Source organism: Colobus angolensis, unplaced genomic scaffold (assembly GCF_000951035.1).
Source record: "Colobus angolensis palliatus isolate OR3802 unplaced genomic scaffold, Cang.pa_1.0 Scaffold57, whole genome shotgun sequence".
Taxonomy (NCBI): domain Eukaryota; kingdom Metazoa; phylum Chordata; class Mammalia; order Primates; family Cercopithecidae; genus Colobus; species Colobus angolensis.
In genome coordinates this window covers 4,981,986-4,995,387 of record NW_012119265.1, presented here as the reverse complement: position 1 = coordinate 4,995,387, position 13,402 = coordinate 4,981,986, and the positions used below count along the sequence as shown (strand labels likewise).

Here is a 13,402-nt window from a genome sequence, read left to right as displayed (position 1 = left end):
TTCAACAAATATGCTCTGGGTATCTAATATGTGCCAAGGTGCTCTGTGGGAAAATTATAATGAGGCCACTGAAGAGAGCAGAATATAAATCTTCTCATTGTCAAGTTTACACCTAAGAACATAAATCAATAATTTAGGACATGATATAAAAGGTACATCTGTGAAGTCATCACCACTGAACCTAAAAAAATTTAAAATATTCACATCTTTAATGAATTTGCAAATAAGTCCTTTCTTCCACATTTTAGAAAAATTTACTGTCATTCCAGATAAAATCTTACTATGGTTAGTTCTACTTCATGAGGTTTGATCAACAGGAGAACTGTTTTACTCAGAATTTTCAGCTATATAAATATTCACTACCAGTACTCTAAAAGGAAAAGTATAAAGTATTATTCCTGATTCAAAACCACTACATAAAATTAGAGTAAAAAATTTAAAGTCTTCAAGAAGGAAAAAAGCACAACTAAAATGCAGGGAGTAAGGTTAGGAATAGCTCCCATAAATCAAATGTAATCACACAATTTCCATTAGAATTAAGAGCTGTGCATTAGCTATTAAATGATAAAGCTATTCAAAGTTTAAAACAACTCATTTTATTATACTCCATCAACGTATTCCTGAATATGTGGAAGAAAACACTGAACTAGGCTTTATAGGAACAACCCCAATTTACTTCACGTTTTACTAAGTTTTCACAGTATGCCAGGTAACTTGCACAACAGTACGGCCTGGTTTAAAATAACTCCCCAGTTACAGACTTCAGTCCATTTTTTAAAAAATGTATAAAAACATATAAAACCTCAAGATTAGTTTGTTACTCAATCTTCAAAATGTATTTTGCATTCAGTAGCAAGACTGAAATTGGTTAAAAGGATATTGCATCAGAGTATTCTTAAAGGCACCGGCCAAGGCATATCATCACGCTAAGTTCTTTTTAACTGAAAACTTAGAAGATGTTGTGTAATTCTTACCATATTAAGATACAACAAGTATAGGAAGTCAATGTAAAACATCCAAATAACTAAAGTCAACAGAATGAGGGTATTAAACTACTTTCATCAGCAATACTAACCAACTTAATAAACAATAGAGATTTAATATTAAGTAGTCTTATGCAAAGTTATGAAGTATATCTTAATATCTCAATTCATTAAGACTATTTTCTATTTTTATGGCTTTGAAAAGCACCAAATCTATATGAGTTATGAGCTATAATATTATTTGTAATTTAAAGAAATATGTGCATTTATTATTACAACCATAATAACTGATGACTAGTTCCAGTGGCAAAATCTCGGCAGGAAACAGATTTAGCAATTTAAATGTTTTATAAGTTTTTGTAATTGAGGAAACTTTTCATAATCTGACATTTGTTAAAACCACTTATTAGAAATTATGCAGCACAGTAGCTGTGGAAATATGAGCTAGCTTCACAATTATAAAGTCAGCCTATGTAGCCCTTTCCTATTGTATATAGTGGCATAAACCCCATGGCGGCCTATCAGCTAACTGGCAGGCAGGGGGCTGCTCTATTCAAAGTGAGAGATACAAGCTGCAGGGCAAAAACCTGGCAGCTCCCATCTGACCCCACAATCCCCTACTGGTGACAGCTCCAAGCTCCATGGCAAATTAGGCCTTCTCATATTACAATTGGAGAAGACAGATTCCATTAGCAGTATCTGAAATTGAGTGGAGAGCTGCACTGTTATCAGACTTGACTCATAAGCACTGCTATTAATCAGAGCTATGATAGCATTTATATATTTCAAGCTATCTGCTGCCGCTGTGATATTCTGCTACAAAGGGTTGATGGGACTTAGGAAAGTGAACAATAGAGCTTTCTGGGAAAAGCAGAGTAAATCAAGAAAGTCTATGACTTCCGCACATTCTGAAGGGATTGTGGTTTACATAAATTTTCTCCCAATTGGAGATTGAGCTCTTCCTCATCTTACACATGGGATTTAGTTGTCACTCAATGGTAACAGCTGTGAAAAGGTGAAGCGGCCCACCGCTCAGAATATTGCCTTCGCTTTTAAAGCAATTAACCCGTGAACAGGAGGATACCTGGTGATATCAAAGGGATTAGGCCAGGCAGTGCATTATTAACATTTCCTTGAACTAATTCTAACTCTGACTAGCTGTCAGAAAAGACTCTACAGTCTTAAAAAAGAGTTTTTGCCCTGCTTTTTTTCCCTTCAAAATGAAGCGCTGCTATTTGAGCCTAATATGTCCCTCTACTTATAAGAAAATGCAAATGAATCAAGCTCTTAATATTCTTAAGCAGTCTAAGTCAATGCAAGTTTAATACAAGTACGAGAGAAATATATGATCAATTAACCAGGGATCAAGACAGATAGTCTCCTGAACGGAAATTAACTCTCCAGTACTTTCCATTCTTCTTCAACTACAAAAACTTGGTGACTATTTGTTACTTATGCATAGTTACTTGTGAAATTAGGGAGAGCTTCACAGTATTCTCTATGGCAATAATCTAAAATACTCTTTGAGCTGGAAAATCCAAATGTCCCTTAAGCAGGAGATTCTGCATTCTCTAAGGTATGGCATTTTAATTTTCTATTCTTTATTGAATGGAATCTTAGCTGAAGCTAAAAGAATAGCAGACCCAGTGCTCAGAATCAAGTCTTCACCTTCTAAAATTTAATCGAATTTTTAGAAGCAACATAATGTTTAAAAATATATAAGGTATACAATTACAAAATCCATGAGTTAAATACTGGCACAAAACAATCTGCCAGAAGATATTTAAGGATTACTGAAAATGATTGTACGTTCTTTGTAGTAAGCAAAGTTTCAATATACCTTTAATATTATTAATATTCCTATATTCCAGGTAATCTACTTGACATTAAGAGATCTGATGTCTTACTGTGCAATATTAATGATGTTAGAAAGTATTTTTATGTGAGTTTCCTGAAACTATACCTTTTAGAAAAAATATTTGAAAAACTGCCTATTTAATGGTGACTTTGTATCACTTTCTTTAAAATAAGCACTGAATTTTGATTATAAAAACTAAGAGCTTTACTTTCAATTCACATGAGTGTTCAACAAATATTGTGGAATGAATTCTTCTGTAGTTCCATTTGACTGGTAATAGTTTGAAAAGGATAGGCTGACTCTCAGGCCTGTTGAAAATACATCCCCTGCACTGTAACTACCAAAATAAATGACACAACATATACCCTCCTCTGATATCATAAGCAATTTAAATCTTCCCTGAGGTAAAGAATTTTTATACAATGCTATCAACATGCTCCCTTCTCTTTTAGTGATACCGGAACATATGAAGGGTTAGAATATAGATGTTTAATGATAGTGACTTCAGTACTCCTTCTTTATTCAGTAAATAAGACCTAGTTTGATATTTCCTAGAAGATAATTTTGAAATTCAAGCATTAAATAATGTTAAATGGTGTTCATGTTAATGATTCATATTACGTATAACTTTAACATTTTATATTAATAGGATTTGTGAATTTCAAATAGAATAGGGCATTTTAAATATTATGCTATTAAATTTAAAAATCGTTTACTTTAATAGCCTTAAAAAAGAAAACCCCAGTTCCCAGAAATCACTAACTATATTACAGTCTCAGAAACACAGATGTACACATTAATAAAATGAATACTATTTCATATAAATGAAATGTACTAGATTAAACTCCCCTAACATAATACACGCTTAAAAATACTCTTTAAGGGGACAATACATAAATAAATACATATGGAAACAACTGCCACAAGCTCACTATTTTTAATTCAATAAACTACAGTGACACATAGGGCTTTCAATGTGCTGTTTTACTCATATGCTTTCTACATTAAAGCAAAGCAAATATAAATGAGTTCTTGCCAGCCATTAGGAAAGATTGACAAAAAATGCAGTGTTAATGACATCTTACAGCTTTTAAAAGCAAGAGAAACATGCAAGAAAAGCAAAAATTACATAGTAATTGAAAACAACGGATAAATTGGTCTTTCAATCTAAGTCATGTTTACTGAAAAAAATGGAGCTTTTTACATCAACACATTTAAACAGAAATTTGCTTTTGAAATAAAATCTTTGTTTAAAAGGTACAGAAAGTCTTTATGTCCACCCCAAGAGCTAAATATAGTGAATGCTATGTGAACAATTACCTGAAAAAAACCTAAACCTGTTAAAAGAATTAATTTACTGCACACCAGTCAGCACTAATCCTACATGTACAGTAATGGTCTCTTAAGTGATGGGGGAAAGAAAGAATAAAACTGTTTCCTGGATCAAAACCCCTCAATATTCAACAACAAAATGGAATGATGATTTGGTTTGTAAATGAATAAAGTAGTGAAATGTCTCCTAAACAAATTCTGATAAGGGAGTCAACCTGCAAAGAAACACATTTACTGTACGCTGGGACAGGAAAAAAGCCATCACTGTAATGGTTACACAAAAACTGTGTCCTGCTGTTGGGTTTATATTCACAGAAGAAAGGTTTTAAAGGTTAAGTTCAGGTCATACAACAAATGAAATTGTAACAAGCCAGCTGACATTGTATAATGTCTTCTTCCACTCAATCAATAGGCTACTGTTAGTCCTATTACCATAGAGATGGCTTCTCCTTTTTGAAGGGTGTCTATTGTTTGACAAAACAGATTTGCCACTTGAACTAGGTTATTCCCAAAGGACGTGTACCTTGTCAATTATTTGTATTCAAAATAATGAAGTATTTTCATATTCAAATTATGTAAGAGATAATATTGTTAGATCCCTTTTCTGAAGGAAAGCAACTTTTCCAGAGCACATACCATATAATTAAAACCACTCAAATACCTAATTTAGTCATATAAGAGATTGAATTTAAAGCACATGTCAGCAATTATAAAATATATCATTAGCCATGTGCATTATAGGCTAGTGTGCTAATCTAAACCCATTATAATCAATCATAATAATTAATAAAAGCTATTTTTAAAGAAAAGTACTGTCCAGAGCTATCCAGATTCTGTAAATTTGTTTTTAAGGTTTTTATTTATGATTTTTACAGTGGTTCTCATGTGGAATGTCATCACCAATTAATCATGTTGAAAAACATGGACGTTTTAGAAAATGAATCCCTTTACTTGCACAGAGCTATTTACAGCTACATAACATTTAAATAGATGTATATGTGACATAAATGATCTAAAATACAGACTATCAAAATGAACATAATAGTTTTCTTTAAATGTTTTTGTTCTAAAGTATCTTGTGAAAATTAACAATGTACTCATTCAATACAGAACAAGGAAGTTCCTATTCAACCTAGGTATTTAAAAACAAAAACACTTTTTCTCTCAGTGGAAATACTGACAGATTCTTAATCACAAAAGACTCAGAAGGAACAATTCTAATAAAAATTATCCTAACCATTGAGAAGAAGAAAAATATTAATAGTACGAATGAATCTAAGCAGAGACATTATTTTAAATATTTCATAAAGACTAAAATAACAGCAAATGTAATAATATAAAAATTTTGGAAAAGATCAAGTGATAATACTTGAATCTGAAAGTTTTTTCACACACAGATTAAAAGTAAACTTCCGAGTAATAGTTATACTAACTCTTATCTTTCTATAAATAATTAAAAGAGATTTAGAATTCAGCTGAAGGGTAGTATTATGACTTTAACACAAATAAAAATATTGGTCTCCAAAAATGACATTTGAAATTGTACCTATTCAAATTATATTTACATACAGAAATCACTTGTTGACAAGCAAAAGTTTTTACAAGAAGTGTCTTAATTTGGTTTTTCCTTTTGCAGAAAGTGTAATTTGTATTTTTCACTATAATCCTCTGAGGTATAGGATACACGGAGTTAAGAATGAAGGAGACAGAAACATCAAAGACAAATGAGTCACCAGCATTCTAAACTAAGGACCAATGTTTTCAAAGCAGGGTAGCCTTCCCAACTAAGAAAGTCTTCTATCAGTGAAGTACCTGGGATCTAATTTGCCTACCTTTCCTACAGCCATAATGGAGCAGAGTGAAACCTCACTAAAACCACATCCCCAATTTATTTCCTTAGTTAATAACCTTATTTCAAAAAGTATACATGTTCATATTTAGAATATAATACAACTAAATATTAGCCCTGGACCTTACAGGCAGCTGCCCATCAGCAATACTGTGAGTAATTAAATGATATTTACCACTTACCAAAAGATGAAACCTCATATTGTTGAATTAAACCGGCCCATCTGCATCTTCATAAAATGACAAACCTCATTAGTTCTGCCTAATCAGAGAATTGTGATAATGAACTGTCGACACCTTCACTCCATTGTATGAAACAAAACCAACTGCATTTGAGGGGTCAAATGCATATGAAATTATTATAAATTAAGAAAGTGAAATCACATGTGTTAGGGAAACCAAGCAACAAAAGATGTTTTTAATGCATGTACTTGAGCCATAAGAAATCTGTATCTCCAACTGCTCAAAATTAATTTTAACTAATCAACTACTTTACCTGAAAACGGTGAGAAAAAGTAACGATGCAGCTACTGCTCCAAATAAGCCACAGAGAAGATTGACGCGGTAGGCAATTGAACCAAAAGGAAACAGTGTAATTGCCAGTTTAGCCACCAGTGTGAACAAAGGATAGCCAGGAGGATGGGCAACCTACAGAAAAATTAGCAACAGTTAGAAGAAGGGTTTCATCTAGGAAAGGAAGAGTCACACAGGCCTTAATTGAAAAGCAGCCCTTTTCTCAGGCAACTATAAAGATTAGGCACCAATGACTAAGTGTTTGAATAGTGGTTTTCTATTGTAATCCGCTAGTGGCAATACAAATAAATATTTTCTTTAGTGGATTTGGCAGCGTCTATCACATGGAGCGTCACCCAGAGAAAGGGTGACATATTTCATTGTCAGTTCTTAAGCAGTTTGTTCTCTGGGTTCACAGTACATTAGGGTCATTTAAAAGGCTATTGAAAAAAAGCAGGTTCTGAAATATCGTATTGGTTAGAAAGTTGAAAGACCACACTGCTATCGGATTACCACCATGCTGACAGTCGTAAGGTCTTGCCTAAAGGGATCATGCACCATAATAAAGTTTATTAAATAATAAACTTATTAAAACTGTTAACCCGATTTATTTTATTCTCCACAGCTTATACAAAATTTGGGGTGATAATAAGGCAGCTACTGTATATATAGTAAAGGCTTTGCTTTATAATTTAGTTTAATTGGATTTAAAACTTAAAGTAAATTGTCACGTACTGTACTTATAAGTTACTAAAAACTGGGGTTTGAAAATAAATTAATCTACTTTACTCCATGCTTAATTAAACTTTCTTAATTCCTAAAACTGTTAATGAGAGCATTGATTAAACAATAAAACTAATACTTACTCCAAGCTCATGTGCAGCTGTGATCAGTTCCCCTGTGAAAAAATAATGTAAAACCAATAATTACTATTAGAGAATGACACTCCTCCAAAGTTTTCAAAATCCAAATGCTTGCATTGGGGTTTTGCATTAATTTGACTGGATAAAACTGTAAATCTGTAGAGATTTAACAGCATGAAATAGTCTAAGAATATTTTCTCCCTTAGGTCTTATTGAACAAACTATCTTTGGTAGTCTTTAAGAAGTGGTCAGTGGAAATATAGGTAAATTCCGGTTTTTTAAAAATGCTTTTTTTCCCTCTTGAAAGTTGTATCCACTTGCAAATATATAAATACTGTTGGGGCATTAGTGTAACATGCTTTGTTATCCCTCAATAAATTAGCACGAAAGTCTATAAAGATGTAATCTTACGATAACGTAAAATGTGCAGACATCTGAGGTTTGGACACTCCCTAAAATGTCCCATACTACCCTAAAAATGGCATTTGGATATCTTCTCCACATTAATTGCATTGGGTATCTTTAAACGATTTCCAAGTGTTTGTTAACTGCAGGTTATTTTGGTAAGGTCTACTGTAAGACATTTTTTCAAACCATTAAATAATATTCTTTACATAGTCCTTTAGAGTTCCTCACCATTAGTGACTATTTCTAAAATTATGATGCAGTAATGTAATGCTTATTTGTAAATCTTTTACGTATTCAGAGCACAAGGACTATTTCTGACTCAACCCTGAATGAATCAATATTGATGAATGACTTACGAAAGTTACTAATACCTATTAGGAAATATACTAATGTCCATTTCCTGTCCTTTCATAGCTAGCAATACTTTGCTTCTAATTTCTGTCCCAGCTACAGTTTAGACCTTTACTCTCTCTGGCCTGGACTATGGCAAAAGACTTGACCAATCTTCTACTTCAATTCATGTTCACACTGAAATCACTTATAATCAACACCTCCCTTTCCCCCTGCCTACACACACACACACACACACACACACGCGCGCGCGCGCGCGGCTGGATTGCTTCCCTAGTCTAAAATTTCTCAATGGCTGCTCTCTGCTTACTGAATGAAGTTCACATTCCTCAGCATGATGTTCAAGCTTTCCATGGTTTCAAGGTCCCTTTTCTAGGCTTATATCCATGAAACCTATGTTCCCTCCAGTCAAATCTGATTACCCACTGTTTCTCTGGAGTGGTCCTCTTTTGCACCTCTTCTCACTCATTTTCTCAACCTGGAGTATTTTCCCTAGCATTCTCTCCCTAAATCCTTCAAAGCCTAGTTCAATTGCCACCTTCTCGGTAACACCTTTCCTTAGACACCTGCTTCCCCAGCCTCCCCATCAGAATTATTCACTTCTTCCTCCTCCATAGACCCTGCTTGAGTCTATTTAGCACTTCAGATTGCCTTATATTCTGGTTGGTTTTCATTTCTCTCTCCCACTAAGTTTAAAAACATTATCCTATCCATTTCACGATCCTGCCAAGATACCACCACTTCTCCCCTCCAGCCACACACAATCAATTCAAGCCATGCACACAAGAGGTTAACAAAACGACACATCACATTGTCATCCTTGCTACTAAGACACCCCTGTCTTAGGTGAGTGACTGCACCATGGAAGTGTTATAAGGGCACCTGAAGACAGATTAAGTCAATTACTTAAAGACATTTGTTAGATATTCAAGAGCACCTTAGAAACCAGTACATTTTATATCCTAAATGCTTCTTTTTAATTAGTTTATGGTCTCACAATGTCTCAAAGAACTGTTCCCTTTGTTAACTACTGTAAGGATATGATTTTACAGTTTACTCCATAACAGATTAGCTCTGAAGTCCTTAGCTCCAAACTATTTTCATCGATTTTTTTTGTTCTTGTATCTTCTTGTGACGAAGCCACCATAAGTTCAAAATTTCAAGGTCACTATTCATTCTCCTCCATTTAAAATGTATTCAGAATTATATTTAACATTAAGAAAAACAGCCTATTTTTCTCTAACTTCTTTTTACCATGGAAAAGTCAGTGTGCTGTTATTATTTCCTGGAGTTCTGTTGCTATAAAGATAAATCTGCAAAGTGACAAACTTCCATCAATTCTTATCAAACGTTAAACTAAAATAGAAATAGAAAAGATGCCCCCATTCTAAATGTATCTTTAATGAAGATCTCAAGGGAAAACTACTCTTAAATTCATTGCAATAAAGAGGAAGTGAATAACAAAAAAAACCTCAGAGCTTCCCGAGTCCTGGCTCTCTCCCAATCCTTTACACGAAGGGTTCCTCAGAGTTATGTCTACCTGCATCAGAATTAATCTGCTTCTTAAAAATGAAGACTCCTTGCCCATACCTCTAAACTCCCTAATCTACTAAGACCCACTGGCACTGGGGGCTCAAGTGTCCCAGGTAATTCTGAAGTACATTACAGTTTGAGAACCACAGCTTTGTTGTCTGCAATACAAACTAACGGCAAGCCCAGAGTTGTCAGCGGATGCTTAACCTTTACAAAAACCAGCTCCCTTTATATCATACTTCTCAATATTAATTAGACTAGATTGTCACACATCACATCTGTTAAAGACAGTCTCATGTACAAACTAATTTAGTGAAGGCCAGCTTCCTACCCCCTCCCCGAAAAGCACCACGAGCACCCCTGCCCATAAATAAACTATGTGTGTCAAGTGGTACAAAGAATAATTTTGGCAAGACCACACAATGTGATGAATCTATGGAGTAAAATGTAAGACTTATCAGGAAGAAGAATACATGCTTTGTATTGATTTTGAGATGTGTTCTGTTTATTGATGAAAATATAATTCATAAACAAATATTCAAGAATAGTACATTCAACATGTAAACACAATTATCAAATATACGATTAAGCAAATTTTCCATATTGGCATATACTTGGAAAACAGTTCATTTATCATTCCCAAAAATGAACATAAAAATATTAGAAGTAACCACTATTTAACATGAAACCAAACAAATTAGAAGCACCTAAAATTTGGTAACTCAAGGTGAATACACGACTTTATTCTTTTGGGAAAAAATAAAATACAGTATTACTAAAGGCAAGGCAATAAACATGATTTTAAATAGATTTTAAATATCACTACGTATGTGATGATGGACTTAGAAAAGAATTTCATGAAATGTTTTGACGAAAAGTAGAGGTTAACGGGGCATATTCTAAAGTCAATATACTTGGGTTCTTTTCCTGACTACTCTGTGTGACTTTGGGCATAGCTTAGCCTTAGTTTTCTCATTTATAAAAGGAAAACAATGATCGCACCTACTTTTAAGGGTAGCTGAGGGGGTTAAAACAACAACCCATATAAAGCACTTGGAACAGTGTCTGGCGCATAGTAAGTGCTCAAGAAACGTCAGTTATTATAAATCTCACTCCCACCTTTCACACTCAACCAATCATAAGTAGCTGTCAATCTTTGTATTTTTTTTTTTTTACAGGTAACAGAACTACCTAACCTCTGAATAATGCCCTCTAGCATCAAAACTCTCACAACTATAAAGTTACTTCCATTATGAAATACAAATCTTGGAAACATGGTACAGAAACTCCCTATTACACGAATGAAACACTATCCGTATTTGTGCAATAGGACCCGAAAGAAGGTAACAATCTGAAGATGGAACATCAAGGATCTTCAATGTGGTAGGCAGCCCTAAATATGATCCCCACTAATCCCCAACTCCTGGTATTCTCACCTGTGTAATCCTCTCCCCCTTGAATATGGATTGGGTTTACTGATGAACTTCCAGGAATAAAATGGAAAAGTGGCATATCACTCACAGTATTCGGCTACAAAATGACACAGAGGTGTCAGAGAGGTATCCTCCATCTTTTTCTTGACAGAAGTCAGTTAACTTATGGAGACCCACACAGCAAAGAACTAGATGGCGTTTCTCCCCAAATTCAGCCTTGAAAAGACCGCAGCCCCCAACCCACAAGATGACAGTAAACTTGTTCTGAGTACCAGCAACTAGCTTAAACCGCCAGATTCCTGATTTACAGAAACGGGAGACAATAAACGTTTGCTGTTTAAGCTGCTCAATTTAAGCATAACTGGTCATGCAGCAAAAACTGCTTCTTCAGTCCACAGGTTCACCACCTGAAATGACAGCACCATTCTGACAAAATTCCTGGCCATGATATGGCATTATTGAATCCAAAAACAAAACATAGATCTTGTTTCTTTACTCAAATATAAAACAATGTGATTTAACTGGCCAATGAGTCATGCTTTTCTTTTTCATAGAAACAGCCGCACCTGGCTTCCACCTTTTTAAGAGTTCTCCTGCAAATATTCTGCATGGCTAGTTCCTTCTCAAAATCCAGGTTTCGACTAAAATATCACCTCCTCAGAGGTCTTTCTTGAATAGCCATTCGGAAGGACCCACTACTTATCCCCACTCTCAATCACATTTCCCTCCTACTGTCTCCATAACTTATCACCAGTTTAATACGCTGTTTATTCATTAACTTGGGTATTGTCTAACCGCACTGGAACACTCGCAATTATCTGTTCGCCACTACTGTTCTTTTGTCTGAAACATAATAAGGACTCGGTGAGTAATATCTGTGGATTAAAAAAGAATGCAAATACTCAGGACCAGGAAAAAAGATCTGGGGAAGTGGAGAGGTCATTAAGCCCCACCAGGCGAAACCAACAATAAGCCCCATCTCGAAAGCCTGAGAACTAAAGAAACGAGAACGACAGGGATGGAAACAGAAGTGGGCTCTGGAACACACAATAGTGTCCTGTGCACAGGTGGGTGGATGGAGGCCCACAGCTGACCAAACCCAATGCCAAGAGCAGGGGCCAGACGCAGCCCCCGCTCGTTCTGGAATCAGGGGAGAGGGACAGGAGGGGCAACCCTGCGAGTACTTTACCCGAGTCTCCCCCCGGCACCGAGGGGGGCAGCGTGAGGGTGAACACTGCGGCCACGGCGGCGAACACCGCGATGCCGCCGCGGATGCCCCCGGAGCGCCGCGTCCCCACTCGGACTGCCCGCCCCCGGGCCTGGCCCCTGCCGTCGCCATGGGGACTCATGGGCCAGTGGCGACCGAGGGAGAAGGACACGGCTGACCCAAGGACTCGCTGCGACACAGGGTTCCCCAGCCGAGAGGCGAGCGCAGCCTGTGCTGCAGCCACAGCGACTTCCGGGTCGAGCCTCCGCGGATTGGACCGCACCTTTCTCCGTCTGAGCGCGGGGAGGAGAAAATGCCAGGCCTCGCTTGAGCCAGGCCCTGGGAGTTTTCCCGCAGTGCACCACGCATTGGCGTTCACCTACTTATAATGTGATTTAGGGTTCCTAATCACCTGGAGAGCTTTCCTTTTAAAAAGCAAGCCTGGCCACAGGCCTACCGTCTCCATGGCTATTCCCCCCTTTTATACTGACTTGGTTGGGTCTGACAGAGACCAAAGCAGCCTCGAAAACCGCGAGCGCGGAAGGGCTGCTCCTGCCCCCTACGGTGCGGGGTGGAACTGCATAAAAGGGCCATGATTAGCCAGGATCCCCTACCTGTGCTAAAACAAAGGGTGGTGTGTTTACTGTATGTGCAAAGTAAGTCAATAAATACATTAATCGCAATTATGTATTTATTACGATTTATTACGTTACTATGATTAATTACAATAAGTCTTTGTGCTACTTATTAAATCACTGAGTAATTTTGAGAGAGATTAGAATATGCTAGTCTTTTTTTTTTTTTCATTCCATAGCATGATGAAAACTCTGTAGATGAGTCGGGAAATTTGAGTTCCTGTATTCATGCAAATAACTCATACCATGATAAAGCTGTCTCCTAGTTTAATGAAGAGGAGTGTTTTGCTGGAGCTTTCGACACAACAAAGTGGGAAATGAAATTGAATCACAGTATTTTACAATGAGCTGTAACGCAAAAAAAGAATCGGGGCTGTTAATAGGACAACCACAAAACAGTGCAATTAAGCTTTTTAAGCTTATATTTTATGTTATTAA

General features: G+C 36.2%; 1 protein-coding gene across 1 annotated transcript in view; it reads right to left on the bottom strand.

Moving 5' to 3' along the window:
- Positions 1 to 12,592, bottom strand: part of TMEM260 (transmembrane protein 260) — a 64,668-nt gene extending 52,076 nt beyond the window's left edge. Inside the window, exons 1-3 of the mRNA XM_011961863.1 lie at positions 12,312 to 12,592; positions 7,401 to 7,432; positions 6,518 to 6,669 (exon numbers count right to left, since the gene is read on the bottom strand). Coding sequence (XP_011817253.1) covers positions 6,518 to 6,669; positions 7,401 to 7,432; positions 12,312 to 12,471 — 344 coding nt within the window. The 5' untranslated portion in view covers positions 12,472 to 12,592. The remainder of the gene's footprint in view (positions 1 to 6,517; positions 6,670 to 7,400; positions 7,433 to 12,311) is intronic.
- Between the last annotated feature and the right edge of the window lie 810 nt (positions 12,593 to 13,402).